Here is a 15,415-nt window from a genome sequence, read left to right as displayed (position 1 = left end):
ATCAATCGATTACTGATTTAAATTAAAATAATTCACATTCCAATCTACATTATCAGGATTTGGCTAAAATAAATAAGGATATATCTGTAAACTATATGGACAAGAGTATTGGGACAAACCTTTCAATTCAGGTTTTTCCTTCTGTCCCATTGCCCCAAAGCCCCTAGCTGTACAGTCTGCCTTTACTAACGTGTGAAACAGTGGGTCATTCTAAACAAGTGGGTTCATGAAATAGCTTCATGGCATTGGTTTCCACAGCTGAGCAGCTGCACGCAAGGTTTACATCACCAAGCACAACATCAATTCTACCACGGAACACATCTTACATAGAGAACACAGGAGTAGCTGGCAGAACTATCGGCCGGAGCAATGTTCGACCGACAGCCATCCTTATGAGCAGTTATGCCCTGCAATACAGTCATATGTAAAAGTTTGGGCACCCCTATTAATGTTAACCTTTTTTCTTTATAACAATTTTGGTTTTTGCAACAGCTATTTCAGTTTTATGTATCTAATAACTGATGGACTCAGTTATATTTCTGGATTCAAATGAGGTTTATTGTACTAACAGAAAATGTGCAATCTGCATTTAAACAAAATTTGACCGGTACAAAAGTATGGGCACCCTTATCATTTTCTTGATTTGAACACTCCTAACTACTTTTTACTGACTTCCTGAAGCACTAAATTGGTTTTGTAACCTTATTGAGCTTTGAACTTCATAGCCAGGTGTATCAAATCATGAGAAAAGGTATTTAAAGTGGCCACTTGCAAGTAGTTCTCCTATTTGATTCTCCTATGAAGAGTGGCATCATGGGCTCCTCAAAACAACTCTCAAATGATCTGAAAACAAAGATTATTCAACATAGCTTTTCAGGGGAAGGATACAAAAAGTTGCCTCAGAGATTTAACCTGTCAGTTTCCACTGTGAGGAACATAGTAAGGAAATGGAAGAACACAGGTACAGTTCTTGTTAAGCCCAGAAGTGGCAGGCCAAGAAAAATATCAGAAAGGCAGAGAAGAAGAATGGTGAGAACAGTCAAGGACAATCCACAGACCACCTCCAAAGACCTGCAGCATCATCTTGCTGCAGATGGTGTCACTGTGCATCGGTCAACAATGCAGCGCATGCATAACGCCTTTTTGTATGACCAAACAACTCAATCTTTGTTTCATCAGTCTACAGGACCTTCTTCCAAAATGTAACTGGCTTGTCCAAATGTACTTTTGCATACCTCAGGCGACTCTGTTTGTGGCGTTCTTGCAGAAACGGCTTCTTTCGCATCACTCTCCCATACAGCTTCTCCTTGTGCAAAGTGCGCTGTATTGTTGACCGATGCACAGTGACACCGTCTGCAGCAAAATGATGCTGCAGGTCTTTGGAGGTGGTCTGTGGATTGTCCTTGACTGTTCTCACCATTCTTCTTCTCTGCCTTTCTGATATTTTTCTTGGCCTGCCACTTCTGGGCTTAACAAGAACTGTACCTGTGTTCTTCCATTTCCTTACTATGTTCCTCACAGTGGAAACTGACAGGTTAAATCTCTGAGACAACTTTTTGTATCCTTCCCCTGAAAAGCTATGTTGAATAATCTTTGTTTTCAGATCATTTGAGAGTTGTTTTGAGGAGCCCATGATGCCACTCTTCATAGGAGAATCAAATAGGAGAACTACTTGCAAGTGGCCACTTTAAATACCTTTTCTCATGATTTGATACACCTGGCTATGAAGATCAAAGCTCAATGAGGTTACAAAACCAATTTAGTGCTTCAGGAAGTCAGTAAAAAGTAGTTAGGAGTGTTCAAATCAAGAAAATGATAAGGGTGCCCATACTTTTGCACCGGTGAAATTTTGTTTAAATGCAGATTGCACATTTTCTGTTAGTACAATAAACCTCATTTGAATCCAGAAATATAACTGAGTCCATCAGTTATTAGATATATGAAACTGAAATACCTGTTGCAAAAACCAAAATTGTTATAAAGAAAAAAGGTTAACATTAATAGGGGTGCCCAAACTTTTACATATGACTGTATAAAATAAATTTGTACATCTATTGTCATGCAAATTGTCTCTTCAGAGAGGAAGAATACTAGAACTCTAGTGCCACCTACTGGAAGTAGCAATCCTAAAAGTCAATATAGACCCTTTAACAAGCTTGCCATATGACTTAGGATGAAAGCCAAACCAGAATCTCAATTTGCAAACATAGTGCATCGAGCTATTGCCTCTCATCAGTGCAAAGTATGAGATCTGATTTAGCTAGGTGAGTGGCATGGATTGGGATCTAGGAGGTAACATTTGTCCTTGTGTTGAGTGACAAGTCATGCCTGGCATGTCAAATTGAGGAGACTTGCTCCTCTGAGAAATTAAATATCCAAATTGCTTCTTTGAAGAGGACTAGAACTCCAGTGCCACCTTTTGAAAATAGCAATCCTAAAAGTAAATATTGACGCTTTAACGAGCCTTGCCATATGACTTATGATAAAAGCCAAACCAGAATCTCAGTTTGCAGACACTGTGTTTCGGGCTCTTTCCCCTCATCAGTGGAAACTATGAGATCTGATTTGGCTAGATGAGAGGCTGTGGATTGGAATATAAGGGGTGATGTTTCTCCTTGTGTTGAGTGACAAGCCAGGCCTGGCATGTCAAAGTGAGGAGACTTATTTGCCATGCATGATCATCTGAGAAATTAAATATGCAAATTACTTCTTCAGAGCGGAAGTGGACTAGAAGGCTAGTGCCACCTATTGGAAGTAACAATCCTAAAAGTCAATATCACCCTTTAACGAGCCTTGGTCGATATTGACTTCTAGGGTTGCCGCTTCTAATAGGTGGCACTAGAGTTCTAGTCCTCTTCCTTTCTGAATAGACAATTTGCATGTTTAATTTCCCAGAGGAGCATGCATGGCGAATAAGTGTCCTCACTCTGACATGCCAGGCCTGGCTTGTCACTCTCCATAAGAAAAAACATTACCCTTTTATGTATTGTCAAAAGCTCCAGTGCAAATGTTGTAATAGGACCCTTAGGGATTTCTTATGTGGTAGAATGGTCTCCTTTAGGCGCCAGGGAATGGGTGCTGCAGTTACCGCTACGCTCCTGTAGATAGAACCCTGAATACATTGTATCTTCTGATAGAAAATAACACATTTTTGATGCAAAACTTCTGATTAGTGATATTATGCTCAACATTGCCATACATTTCTAGTCAACTATCACGAGCCGAAACTAATGGATTGTGCTGTGAGTGCCTATGCTGCCCCTCTGTCATCTGATATGGCTTTACCGATATAGAAACAACTGTGTACACGGCAGGTTGGAGAGATAAAGGACATGAGTGACTAATTCCCGAAATGTGTGCCCTGTCTTAATAAATGGAACAATAGGGCAGCTTGCATGTCACTCAGTCCTTTTATTGCTGCCTTGAAACTGCACGAAGACTGATAAGCTCATCTGCCCGTTCACATGTGTCCACACCGCGTAATACACGGGGTAGCCTTTATGTGGTTTTGTAGCGGAAACTAGAGCAGCTGCTCCCTTTTCTTCAGAATGACTGGGTTACATTCGGTTTACGCCGACTATAAGGCCAATATTACAATATATATTCAGATACAACCGAGTTTAGAGGTTTTTTTTTACCCTTTTAGTTTTTATTGCATTTTCCAAAATAAAATCCGAGACAACTGAACGCAATGTATAATATCACGGCTCAGCATGACACCAAAAAGAACATCAAATGTCCTTAATTTTGAGAATGATAGTTGATGTGACACAAGGCGTACGAAATTGCAGTGTAAAGTGAAAATCTTTCTGTCCGCTAATGGGAATTTTCAAAGGTCTCTTTTCATGGGCGTCAAAATACATGAAAATGTTTCTTTAATTGGGAACGTCAATAGTTTTGCCCTTATGTCAGCGTCTTTTAGTAAGAGAGATATATTCGTAAGGAAAAATCAAAGTAAAAGAAGATTGCTGACGGAATCCCTTTTTCACACTTATGATATATTTGTAGAGATTTCTAATTTACATTTTGAAATATGAAACCTGCTGCGTGCGCTTATTCCCACGAGAAACCCACAAATGGGGCAAAGTTAACTTTCTTGTAAATAATGAGTTTCTTTTGAGGCTTTTTGGTTCCTAGTCAACACTCATACTCTTTATACTACATCCCCTTTTTACATTCTTAAAGGGATTATCTCGGACTATTTATTCTTTTACTGTGGGCCTAAAAACTTAACAGGCAGGTAGTTGCTAACTACTTACCCGTTCAACCCGGCGTCAACACAGAGTGGGCGCTGACCATTCCTCCTGGCGATCCAGCTGCTCCACGTCAACAGTGCAGCTCTTTCTCTTCCGGGTTGCTCTGTCATGGGGAGTAACTAATGACATCATGTTGATTGACAGCTATGCAGTTAGGTCGCCACTCTGTCGACATGATGTCAGCACTGAATCGCTGGACCGAGTGGTCTGTGACCGCTATATGACAGCAGAGATCAGCGCCGGGCACATCAGGCAGGAAGATAGCAATTACTGCCTGTTAGATCAATGCCCATAGTAAAAAAAATAGTCCCAGATAACCCCTTTAAAATCTGTTGTATGTACCTTATGTATCTACTTTTTTTCTTACCTGTTCTTGTTTTCATATTGTTTAGCTAATTTGATCTTAGAACGGTGACCATATGGTGCATCTTTTTTTTTGCTGTCCTGTCCCTGAATAGTCTGATTCTATAGTTTATAAAAATAGTCTAATAGAAAGTTGGGATAACTGATAAATGAAAAGAAAGGAATTCAAGAAATCGATTTGTCATTCCATTAGTTTTTGTTTATACAGTATGAAGGTGATAAGCCTGAAGTGCACTTAAATATTAGAAACTTTGTAATATGTTATTAGACAAATCTACATTTTTTTCTCCACTTATGAGCCAGTCTTCCCCTCCCCACCACGTCTTGATCGACTGAAAGAAAATCAGCTCAAATCTGTTTTGGGCAAAGCAAAACAGTCTGCTAGCACAGTGAAATATCAGGTTACACCTCCTATTTTATTATATTGAGGAGGGGGGGTGAGGGTGGATGGAGTGAGGAGCTATCTGCAAAGTGAAAGACAAGCAGACACAGGCAGATGGGTCTGCAGCTTCAAGCAAATGTTTTACTTCACTTGAGTGCTGGATTCACAGCCACACAGCTCAGTACTGCTGTATAATGTATTGCATGCAGCGTCTTATATCTCATGTACTTTAGAGAAAGAAGAGAAGGAATGTGTCATGTCTGTGTATGCAAGATATGAAAGACACTAGTGCCCACCTACTAGCTCAGAAAGAACTGAAAATTAGAACTAGCGCATGCAGAGAGGGGAAGCTAGTGAAAAATGCAAAATACAACTCATATGATGGTCAGCAATAGTGTAATTCCTCATGTACACCTTTAACAGCCTAATCTGAAACGTTATCTGAGAGAATAGATACACTTTGGGCCATTTTGAGGCGCCACACCTTAAACAGCTGTCAGCTGACATACATGCGCTCTTAGCTTGGCTAAGCATGCATGTATCCTCAATTAAATGGGGAATGAGCCGTTGTCAGATACCCCTGCAAGAGCTTTCGCTCCCTTTTAGAACAAAGGATCAGGTATGATGAAATCCAGCTTTCCCACTGAATCTTTCCCCAGACATATGCATATGAGGGAGAGTTGGGAAACCACTGTGATTATTATGCCAGGTGGTGGATCCCCAGTGATCTCGTATAGATGAGCTGCCCTATGGATGGTCCATCAATATGTTAATCTCTGAAAACCCTTTAAATTTGCTAGTGATTTTTCCATCTCAGACATTTGTATTGATCCCCATGGTCCTCCCCAAATATTGCAGACTATACATGCACCTGGGTATACCCAAGAAAAAAATTGGTCACCTAATCCCAAGACTAGTTGATAAAAGTTTTCTCTCTGGTGGACCTACAACTCTACTCCCAAGATGACAGTCTCCCTGTCCTTCCTTTCCATAGTTGTGGCTGAATGCAGGAACACACATGTGTATTACAGCTGCATTCATGTACTATGGGAATGACACAGATTGCCGATTACAGTTGAGTAATAAAAAAGTCCACCCAAAGGTATCAATGAGCAACGATGCTGACTGCTCTGTTTAAACAAAAAAACCCAGTAAAAAAAATAAACCTGTAATTTCCAAACACCCTACACACATAAATGCAAGTGGAATAGAGTGATTTCTGGAAAAAATCTATCAATAGACTGAAGTCTGTGTTGCGGCCCTGCGTCTGCCATACTTTAGGGGGCTAGTGTATTAGACACAAATATCATTAGCCTTGTTTGTAGTGGCAAGATTGCACTTAGCCAGGCAATCTGCAGTTGTTAATGGCTTCCAGAATCTAATCTACTTCTCTTTTCAAACACAACAGTCACTTTAATTAATATCCGAAAATAAACCTATAATACGTCTTTAATTAATTAGTCTTAAGTCATTACCAGTTGCTTCTCGGTGTTTGATGTAAACATTATGACTGTCTTCCAGGAGATGTAATGCTAAGCAGACAAACGAGTCAAAGGTCGGGATCCAAATTATCCCTGCTGTCAGACATCATAAGTGTTCAAGAGACAGATGAGAAGGTACGGTACATAGCACTTTAATTAATAGGTCTGATTTGGAAATGTGTGTCTGCTGCATTATTGTCATCATCGTTGTATGTTGCAGAGTGTAAGAAATGAAGATGTCGGGAGTAGTTATTTAGGCTTCTGTTCTTTCATGTGATAACTGTGTAAGATCTTTCTTCAGCATCAGAGAAGAAATCTCAAGAGATCAGAGAAGACATCCCAAAAGTTCTTTAAATGATCCACAGACGTACTGCACATTGTCTTTATTACTATTACAAGTCGTGATCCAGAGGACACAGACACAGGAAAAGCAACAGATCCTTCAAAGTACAAAAAAGCAAGCGCACATCGTATAGAAAAAGAGAGCAGCCCACATCCAAATGATATGCAAAATATAATCTCCATATAAATGGCCCACCTTGTATTTAGAGGCTCTTTCAAAGACAAGTCCATCAATAATGTTACATAGCCTGTTACAGAGAAATCAGCATATAAGTTCATATGCAAATGAGGCTGAAGGAGTATGGTAGATTTGAAGTTTTAAAGCCTCTGTCACTCCAGCTCTATTCCTCACTCAACGCCACCTCCTCCTGCTTGACTGAATGCCTATGTGCTGTGAAACTTCAGGCAAAGTATTCATCATTCAGGTCAAGCAGGAGGCAGCTCTAGATGGGGAATAGAACTGGAGTGACAGAGGCTTCAGAAATACTATATTCCTTCAGCCTCATTTGCATATCAATTCAAATGCTGATTTTTCAGGAGTGGAGGAATAACTGGCCATGTAAAGGTATTTCTGGACTTGGCATTGAAAGAGCTACATGTGCATATAAATAGTTTTGGGGTGTGAAATTCTTATTGTATGTTAAAAGTTGAGGATCTGTCCCTGGACATTGATAATGAGTTTATGCACACGTTAAGTATTTAGTTGCCGAAATTTCTGCACCATTTCTGCATCTCTTGGCAGAAAAAACGTAGCATACACTATGCTGGTTTTTGATGCATTTTCAGACAGCAATGAATGCTATAGAGATAGATAATAGTGATAGATAGATAGATAGATAGATAGATAGATAGATAGATAGATAGATAGATAGATAGATAATTGCACAACCCCCCGACATATTGTAAAATTGCACAGTGTGGAGCTTGTTGGACAGCTTTTTATGATTAAATAAAAAATGAATTGCACCCCCCTCCATTTTTTTGTAACCAGCAAAGGTAAAGCAGACAGCTGAGAGCTGATGTTATCAGGCTGGGAAGGTCCCTGGTTATTGGGCCCTTCGCAGCCTCAAAATACAAGCCCTTAGCCGCCCCAGAAGTGGTGCATCACATGAGATGCTCCAATTCTGGCGCTTCTTCTTCGCTCTTTCCGATGTCCTGGTGCGGTGACAACTGGTGTAATGGGGCTTGGGGTTGATGTCAGCTGTGAATTGTTCAAAAACACAGCTAACATCAAGCCCTGGTGTTAGTAATGGAAAGGCATCTATAAGACACCCCAATTACTAACCCAGTAATGAAAAAAAATACACAAAAATAATTTATTGAAATAAACACTTCCCCACACTATCTCTGTTTCACCAAAATATTAATAAAAAAGTTCCCATGCAGGTTCTCTGTAGTCCACTAAATAATATTAAATTATTGTTTTATAAGCACTAAACCCTAGAAAATCGTGGGATTTTTATCTCACACTTCATTGCAGATATGCTGCTACTTGCTGCAAAGTAAAATCCACATCAGAAATATAAAATTCACACCACAGGTCAATTTACGCTTTTGACACATTTCATCCATAAAATGACTCCTGTAATTTGCTGCGCATTTCTAACATGCATAAATCTGCAGCACATTTGCTGCGTGAGATCCCACCCTAATAAATGTCTTGAAAAATCGGTGATGCTCCTCATTTGGAGAAAACTTCTGCTCACTGTAAATCCAGTTTCTTTCCACACTTCCCCAAAAAGTTATGGAAAATACAGAAAGAAGTGATTGACTTCTTATGATATTGGTGCTCATTCTGTGTTTCTGAGGTCAGATTTCGACCTTAGTACGGGGCAGTAATGATTGATTGCAAATGGTGCACAGCGTTGCAGAAGTTGTAGACCCTCTGTGAGCAACAGGAAATAAAGCTTGTACTGTCATTAACTGGAAATGATAATATTGTAAACAATCTAACATAAACAACATAAGACTTATCTTAATAATTTGTATGGGTTATTATGCCTTTTCAGATGAATGGAAAGCCAGAGTCTGAAATAAACTCGGAAATCGATGTTGTCCAAGACCTGAATGAATTACAGGTAAAGATTATTAATGGGGATGAATGTTATATTATGCCTCATAACAGGAATGTAACATGCTGCTGCAGTGCAGTACAGCGCAACCTCCATCAGGTGGTGCTGGTGAGGGAAGAGAGGTTGCACACGCACAGCATAGTAACACAGAGCAATAGCACAGGTGTCACAGGTAGCGAAAGTGTGGTCAGACTAGCCGAAGTCAGCAACTGTCAGGAGCAGAAGTACCAAGGGAGACAACAAGTGCGTAGTCAGGGACGAGCGAGAAGTTAGGACCTACCAGGAATGTGGTATCAGTAACGTAAGACGCAAGCCGTTGTCAGGGTACAAGCCAGAGGGTCAAAAGCCAGTCAGAAAACGTGGTATCAGAAACGGAAAAACCAGAAGCAGAGTCCAGAGATAAAGCCGGGTCATGCACAAGTCCAGGTAATCAGGGGCAGGAGCAACACTAAAGGAATACAGGTCAGAGGCACCAATTTGGAAGCTTGCAGTATGGCTGACGCTGGCCCGCAGGCTGCAGAGGACTTAAATAGCCCAGCCAGCTCCAGAACAAGGCAGAGGGGATTAACCCCCGCATGACCAGTCCAAAGAGAAAACAGCAGAAAACAAACTCTGGACTGGATCATGGCAAGGAAATTCTAGGAAATACAGGATGATACATATCTGAATGTGTTATTTGCAGATATTTTTTTTTTGCAGATTTTACGCTACTCATCATTGTGTGATTGGTAGCCTGTTTATACTGCCCGTTTACGAATGTCCACCATAATGGCCCAGCGTAGAAGCACCTTAAGGGTGGGTTTACACTAACAGGACGCTCGCTCTCGCTTTCTATAAAGACTGAGTCAATCTGTGCCTGTGAACAATATGTCCATTCTTTCACGTAGGTTTACGTGTCCTAGTAGCGATATCGCGTCCTAGTAGCGATATCGCTTTAATAATATTATCAGCTTGTATTATTTCCAGAACATAGTAAGTACATGCAACCCTATTGACCTAGTTTTAAGCTAATAAGGTTGTATATTTTATACCCTTGAACTAAAAATGCAGAATTTCTGTTACACATATGTGTAACATTTTTAATAGCAGTCTGATCGTCAAAGAATTTAAGGTAGAAGACAGCAAAATTTAGTGAAGGGATAGCAAAGTAGAGGGAGTTGTAATTGTGAAAGTGACAATTTCTTCTTTTATTGTTTTACCACATTTTTGCATGTTGTGTTTATGTGTCTTTTACATCATTCTATGTGTCATTCTGAGAACTCACCTGAATTGATAAATAAAACTCTTGGATTTGTTTGCATATTTACTCGCCGCCCTCTTGTGGCCACTACAGCGTTTGTAGTGGCCGATGATGCAAGATGTTTTGTGTATTCGATGAAAGAAAGTTCTCAGTCCCCTGCCTCTCATTGCTGCAGATAGGAACATTGAGCCGAGCATCCAGTGCAGATGATGCCATCGGAGGTGTGAATTGCAAGACCCCAGAGACATGGAGCTCAGAAGCAGAGAGGCAGCCCTTCCGCCCTGTGTACAAAGGAGACGTCACTGCCTTCTGCATTCAGCTGTTTTGCATTGATGAAAAGCATGAAACAAGGCAAGTGTACAATATGCAACACTGTTACGGCTATGTTCACCTTCTACGGCCATATTACAGCTTATATGTATTAAAAATTAAAGGGGTTTTCCCACGAACAAAATACATTTTAATCACTAGATCTTGGGATAAAAACCTGTATCCTCTTTTGCGTCTCCCCCTTCCCAAGGAGATGTGGTATGATCAGACCATGCTCCTTCACGGTCAGACACAGCCATTACACAGTACATAGCATTGGCTCATTTATAAGATTATCTCAGCACAGGAACATTTTTTCAACACATCCAATTGTGCAACTTATTTTTATCCCAAGGTAACTATTGATTAAAATGTATTTTGTCCGTGGGAAACCCCCTTTAACTTTTAATAAATTGACTTTTTTAATGCAAAATTTGCTGGAATAATTAGCGGACGCCATGTGCCTAAATAGTGGAAACCTTCCCCATAAGGGACACCATTTTGGAAACTAGACCCCTCAGAGAACTTATCTAGATGTGTATTGAGCACCTTGAACTCTCAGGTGCTTCACAGAAGTTTATAACGTTGAGCCGTGAAAATAAAAAAGATCTAATTTTTCCTACAAAAATGTTTTTTAGCCCTAAATTTTGCATTTTCACAAAGGCAACAGGAAAATGGACCCCAAAACTTGTTGGGCAATTTCTCCTGAGTGCACAGATACACCATATGTGGTTAAATACTACTTTTGATGCACAGTGCAAAGCTCAGAAGGGAAGCAGCGCCATATTGCAGTGCAGATTTTGCTGCACTGGTTTGAGGGTGCCTTGTCACATTAGCAGAGCCCCTGAGGTGCCAGAACAGCAGAACCCCCCATAAGTGACCCCATTTTACAAACTACACCTCTGAATTAATTCATCTAGGGGTGCAGTGATTATAATGACACCACAGGTGTGTCACAGAATTTTATACCATTGGACAGTGAAGAAAAAATAATTTACATTTTTACAACCAAGAATGTGTGTTAGCCCCAAAGTTCACATTTTCGTACTGGGAAATGGGTAAAAATGGCTACAAAATGTGTCCCACAATTTCTGCTGAATGTAGAAATATACCAAATGTGGCTCTACAGCACTGCTTAACCAAACGGTGAGACTCGGGAGGGATGGAGCGCTATTTGTCTCCTGGAGCTCAGATTTTCCTAGAATAGTTTGCAGACTCAATATACTGAGCCCATAAGTGCTAGAAAAGCAGACTCCTCTCTCAAGTAACCCCATTTTGTAAATTATACCCCTTTGGGAATTTATCTTCAGGTGTGGTGACGATTCTGACTTCATTGGTGTTTTCCAGAAACAGTGCCTGTTGCTGAGTGAAAATTGGAACTGCCATTGTAGTGAACAGTACTGTATGTTGCAGTCACCAGTATATTATGCCCAGCTCATGCTTTTGCAGACATGCACCCATAAATTAGGCGGGCTCGTCTCATCACTACAGAAATGCCAAACTTGAGGGCTCTAAATGTGTCTTAAACACACTGGGGCTCAGAAGGGAAGGGGCATTTTTTATTTGGGAGCGGAGAATTTGCTGAATTTTTTTGAGGGGCAAGGAGCCATTTCACTATTGCAGAGCCTTTCTAGTACCAGTAACTTGGAAGCCCCCTATATTTCCATATTTCATAATAGTCTAGTGTGGGGAACCTGGCAACATACAGTTGCACACACCAGCACCACTAATACTAACTATAGGGGTTGCTCAGGCACCTCCCCATTGGGGATGGTGCCTTTTAAACAAGATGCCTCCCTGCCAACTATTGGCTAGGAGACAACTTTCAGGGAAGTACTAAATAATTGCCTCCCAGCTTTCAGCTGGAAGCATTTTATTCTGTGCGCACTCTGAAAGCAGAAGAGCGCACACGCCACCAGACCACAGTGCGGTAGGCATAGAGGAAGAGGAGACTGCTTCTGGGAATGCTACTTCGAATGGGCGATGAGTAAGCCATCATCCACTCCACGATCTGTTTTTACACTCACCACGCAAAACTCCATTGCTGATCAAAAGCAGGTTCAAGTGCATTTAAGTTTGCTCAACAACATTTAGATAAGTTAGATAAGCCTGTGAAATACTGGGAGACCATAGTCTGGTCAGATGAAACCAAAATTGAACTCGTTTGATGCCATTTTATACCACGTGTGGAGGACAAAAGGCACTGCATAGATATCACCCAAAAAACACCATACCACACCAAACGTGAAGTTTGTAGGTGGGAATATCATGATGTGAGGCTGCTTTTCTGCATATAGCACTGGCAAACTGTGTGATTGAAAAATGGATGAATGGACAAATTTGCCAAGACATTCTTTATAAAAATCTGCTGCCATCTACCAGGATGATGAAGATGAAACATGGGTGGACATATCAGGAAGACAATGATGCCAAACACACAGCCAAGGAAACTGTGATTTGGTTTCAGAGAAAGAAGAAAATAAAGCTGTTAGAATGGCTCAGCTAATCATCCGACCTGCATCCAACAGAAAGTGTATAGAAGGAACTACAGGTCAGAGTTCATAGAAGGACCCCACGGAACACTCAGGATTTGAAGAGTATTTGTGTGGAAGAATGGGACAAAATCACACCTTAGCAATGCATGTGACTAGTTTCTCCATACAGGGTGCGTCTTGAAGCTGTCATCACCAACAAAGGATTCTGTACGAAGTATTACCGTATATACTCGTGTATAAGCCGAGATTTTCAGCCCATTTTTTTTGGCTGAAAGTCCCCCTCTCGGCTTATACACGAGTCATATACCAGGGGGGATCGGCGGGGGAGGGGGAGCGGGGTTGTCAGAAATCATACTCACCCTCTGCAGCCCCCCTGCTTGTTCCATGTTCTCGGCGCTGCTCTTCCTTCCTGCTTCAGCGGTCATGGGGTACCGCTCATTAAACTCATGAATATGTGCATATTTAATGAGCGGTACCACGTGACCGCTGAAGCAGGAAGAGAGCAGCAGCGCGCTGAGAACATGGGGCCACACACTGTGCAGATAACTGGGGCCACACACTGTGCAGATAACTGGGGCCACTCACTGTGCAGATAACTGGGGCCACTCACTGTGCAGATAACTGGGGCCACTCACTGTGCAGATAACTGGGGCCACTCACTGTGCAGATAACTGGGGCCACTCACTGTGCAGATAACTGGGGCCACTCACTGTGCAGATAACTGGGGCCACTCACTGTGCAGATAACTGGGGCCACTCACTGTGCAGATAACTGGGACCACTCACTGTGCAGCATTATCTGGGGCCACACACTGTGCAGCATTTTCTGGGGCCACACACTGTGCAGCATTAGCTTGGGCCACACACTGTGCAGCATTATCTGGGGCCACAACACACTGTGCAGCATTATCTGGGGCCACTCACTGTGCAGCATTATCTGGGGCCACTCACTGTGCAGCATTATCTCGGGCCACACACTGTGCAGCAATAGCTTGGGCCACACACTGTGCAGCATTATCTGGGGCCACACACTGTGCAGCATTATCTGGGGCCACACACTGTGCAGCACTATCTGGGGCCACACACTGTGCAGCATTATCTGGGGCCACAACATACTGTGCAGCATTATCTGGGGCCACAACACACTGTGCAGCACTATCTGGGGCCACAACACACTGTGCAGCACTATCTGGGGCCACAACACACTGTGCAGCATTATCTGGGGCCACAACACACTGTGCAGCATTATCTGGGGCCACAACACACTGTGCAGCATTATCTGGGGCCACAACACACTGTGCAGTATTATCTGGGGCCATTCACTGTGCACCCTCGGCTTATACGCGAGTCAATAAGTTTTCCCAGTTTTTTTGTGACAAAATTAGGGGGGTCGGCTTATACACGAGTATATACGGTATATAAATTTCAATAAGCGTGTTCGATACTTTTTCCCTGTATCATTTCTCATTATTACTCACACTGTGATTTAATTTATGGACATCTGTGGTTTGATGTCTTTGTCTGTGTGGATTGGATGAGTTGTTACTAGGTATGAATGGACCTGTGAATGTTCAGGTTCATAGGGTTCGATCGAACTTTAGTCCAAAGTTCGGTTCGGATATCAGAACTTGACCTAGAACCCATTAGACGTCAATGGGGATTCGAGCTTTGGTGTTCTAAAATGGCTGTAAAATGGTCATAGTAAGGGCTAAGGGGCTGCGAAAGGAAGCAAAACGGGGGAAGAGCAGGAACATTGCACTGCAAACAAATGTGGACAGGAAAATGATTTAAATAACAGAATAATAAAAAAAATATATAATAACATTGAACTAGGAGGTGGAGGTCCAAGTGAAGGAGGTTGAGGTTGACGTGGCAGTGTAGTGGAAGAGGCCAAGGAGAAGGAGGTAGCCAACACTGTTTTTGTGTTTTGTTTTATTTATTTTTTAGGGGGTACTCTGAAAACTGGCTCTGTGGGGGCACTCTGCATACAGGAAGTGTAATAATGTGCTGGCCTCTCTCTCTCTGTATAAAACTGTGTAATACTCTGCACTTTTTTGGGGTGGAAAAAATGAGGAGAGCATCAAATAGGCTATGTGGCTGTGGTGGTGGTGGTGTAGCTGCTGCAGGGAAAGGACGTGGTCATTCTGTGCCTGCTACATGCCCATGCCTCATGTTTTTTGATGACTTCGCTGGCTGTAGTTCCGTGAGCCATCCACCTGGCCATGGCCAACAAGTGGAAGAGATTGAGTGCACTGATGCCCAGCCACTTGTTCTGGATGAGTATGTGGGAGAGGTAGTGCAAACATTAAGTGGTTTTCTGCTGTGTGTAGACTGGCAAAGAGGGCAAGAGTGAGGATTGGGTGTAAGATCATGAGTGGGATTATTATTATTTATTTTTAAAGCACCATGGAATCAATGGTGCTCTAAAAATAAATAATAATAATAATACATATAAAACACAAATAGAAGTTACAAT

At 41.7% G+C, this 15,415-nt stretch overlaps 1 protein-coding gene across 3 annotated transcripts in view; it reads left to right on the top strand.

Annotated features, from left to right (window-relative positions):
• The window catches only part of CFAP61 (cilia and flagella associated protein 61), a 439,348-nt gene that overhangs the window by 82,920 nt on the left and 341,013 nt on the right, over positions 1 to 15,415 (top strand). For all 3 annotated transcript variants that reach the window (XM_073557422.1, XM_073557421.1, XM_073557423.1), the window contains exons 9-11: positions 6,523 to 6,617; positions 8,834 to 8,902; positions 10,312 to 10,487. In XM_073557422.1, the coding sequence (XP_073413523.1) occupies positions 6,523 to 6,617; positions 8,834 to 8,902; positions 10,312 to 10,487 (340 nt within the window). The remainder of the gene's footprint in view (positions 1 to 6,522; positions 6,618 to 8,833; positions 8,903 to 10,311; positions 10,488 to 15,415) is intronic.

The sequence above is a fragment of the Dendrobates tinctorius genome, unplaced genomic scaffold, assembly GCF_039654945.1.
Source record: "Dendrobates tinctorius isolate UK_male_01 unplaced genomic scaffold, ASM3965494v1 ptg000250l, whole genome shotgun sequence".
Classification (NCBI taxonomy): domain Eukaryota; kingdom Metazoa; phylum Chordata; class Amphibia; order Anura; family Dendrobatidae; genus Dendrobates; species Dendrobates tinctorius.
Note: the sequence above shows the minus strand (reverse complement) of the source record. Positions and strands in the feature narration are given on the sequence as shown.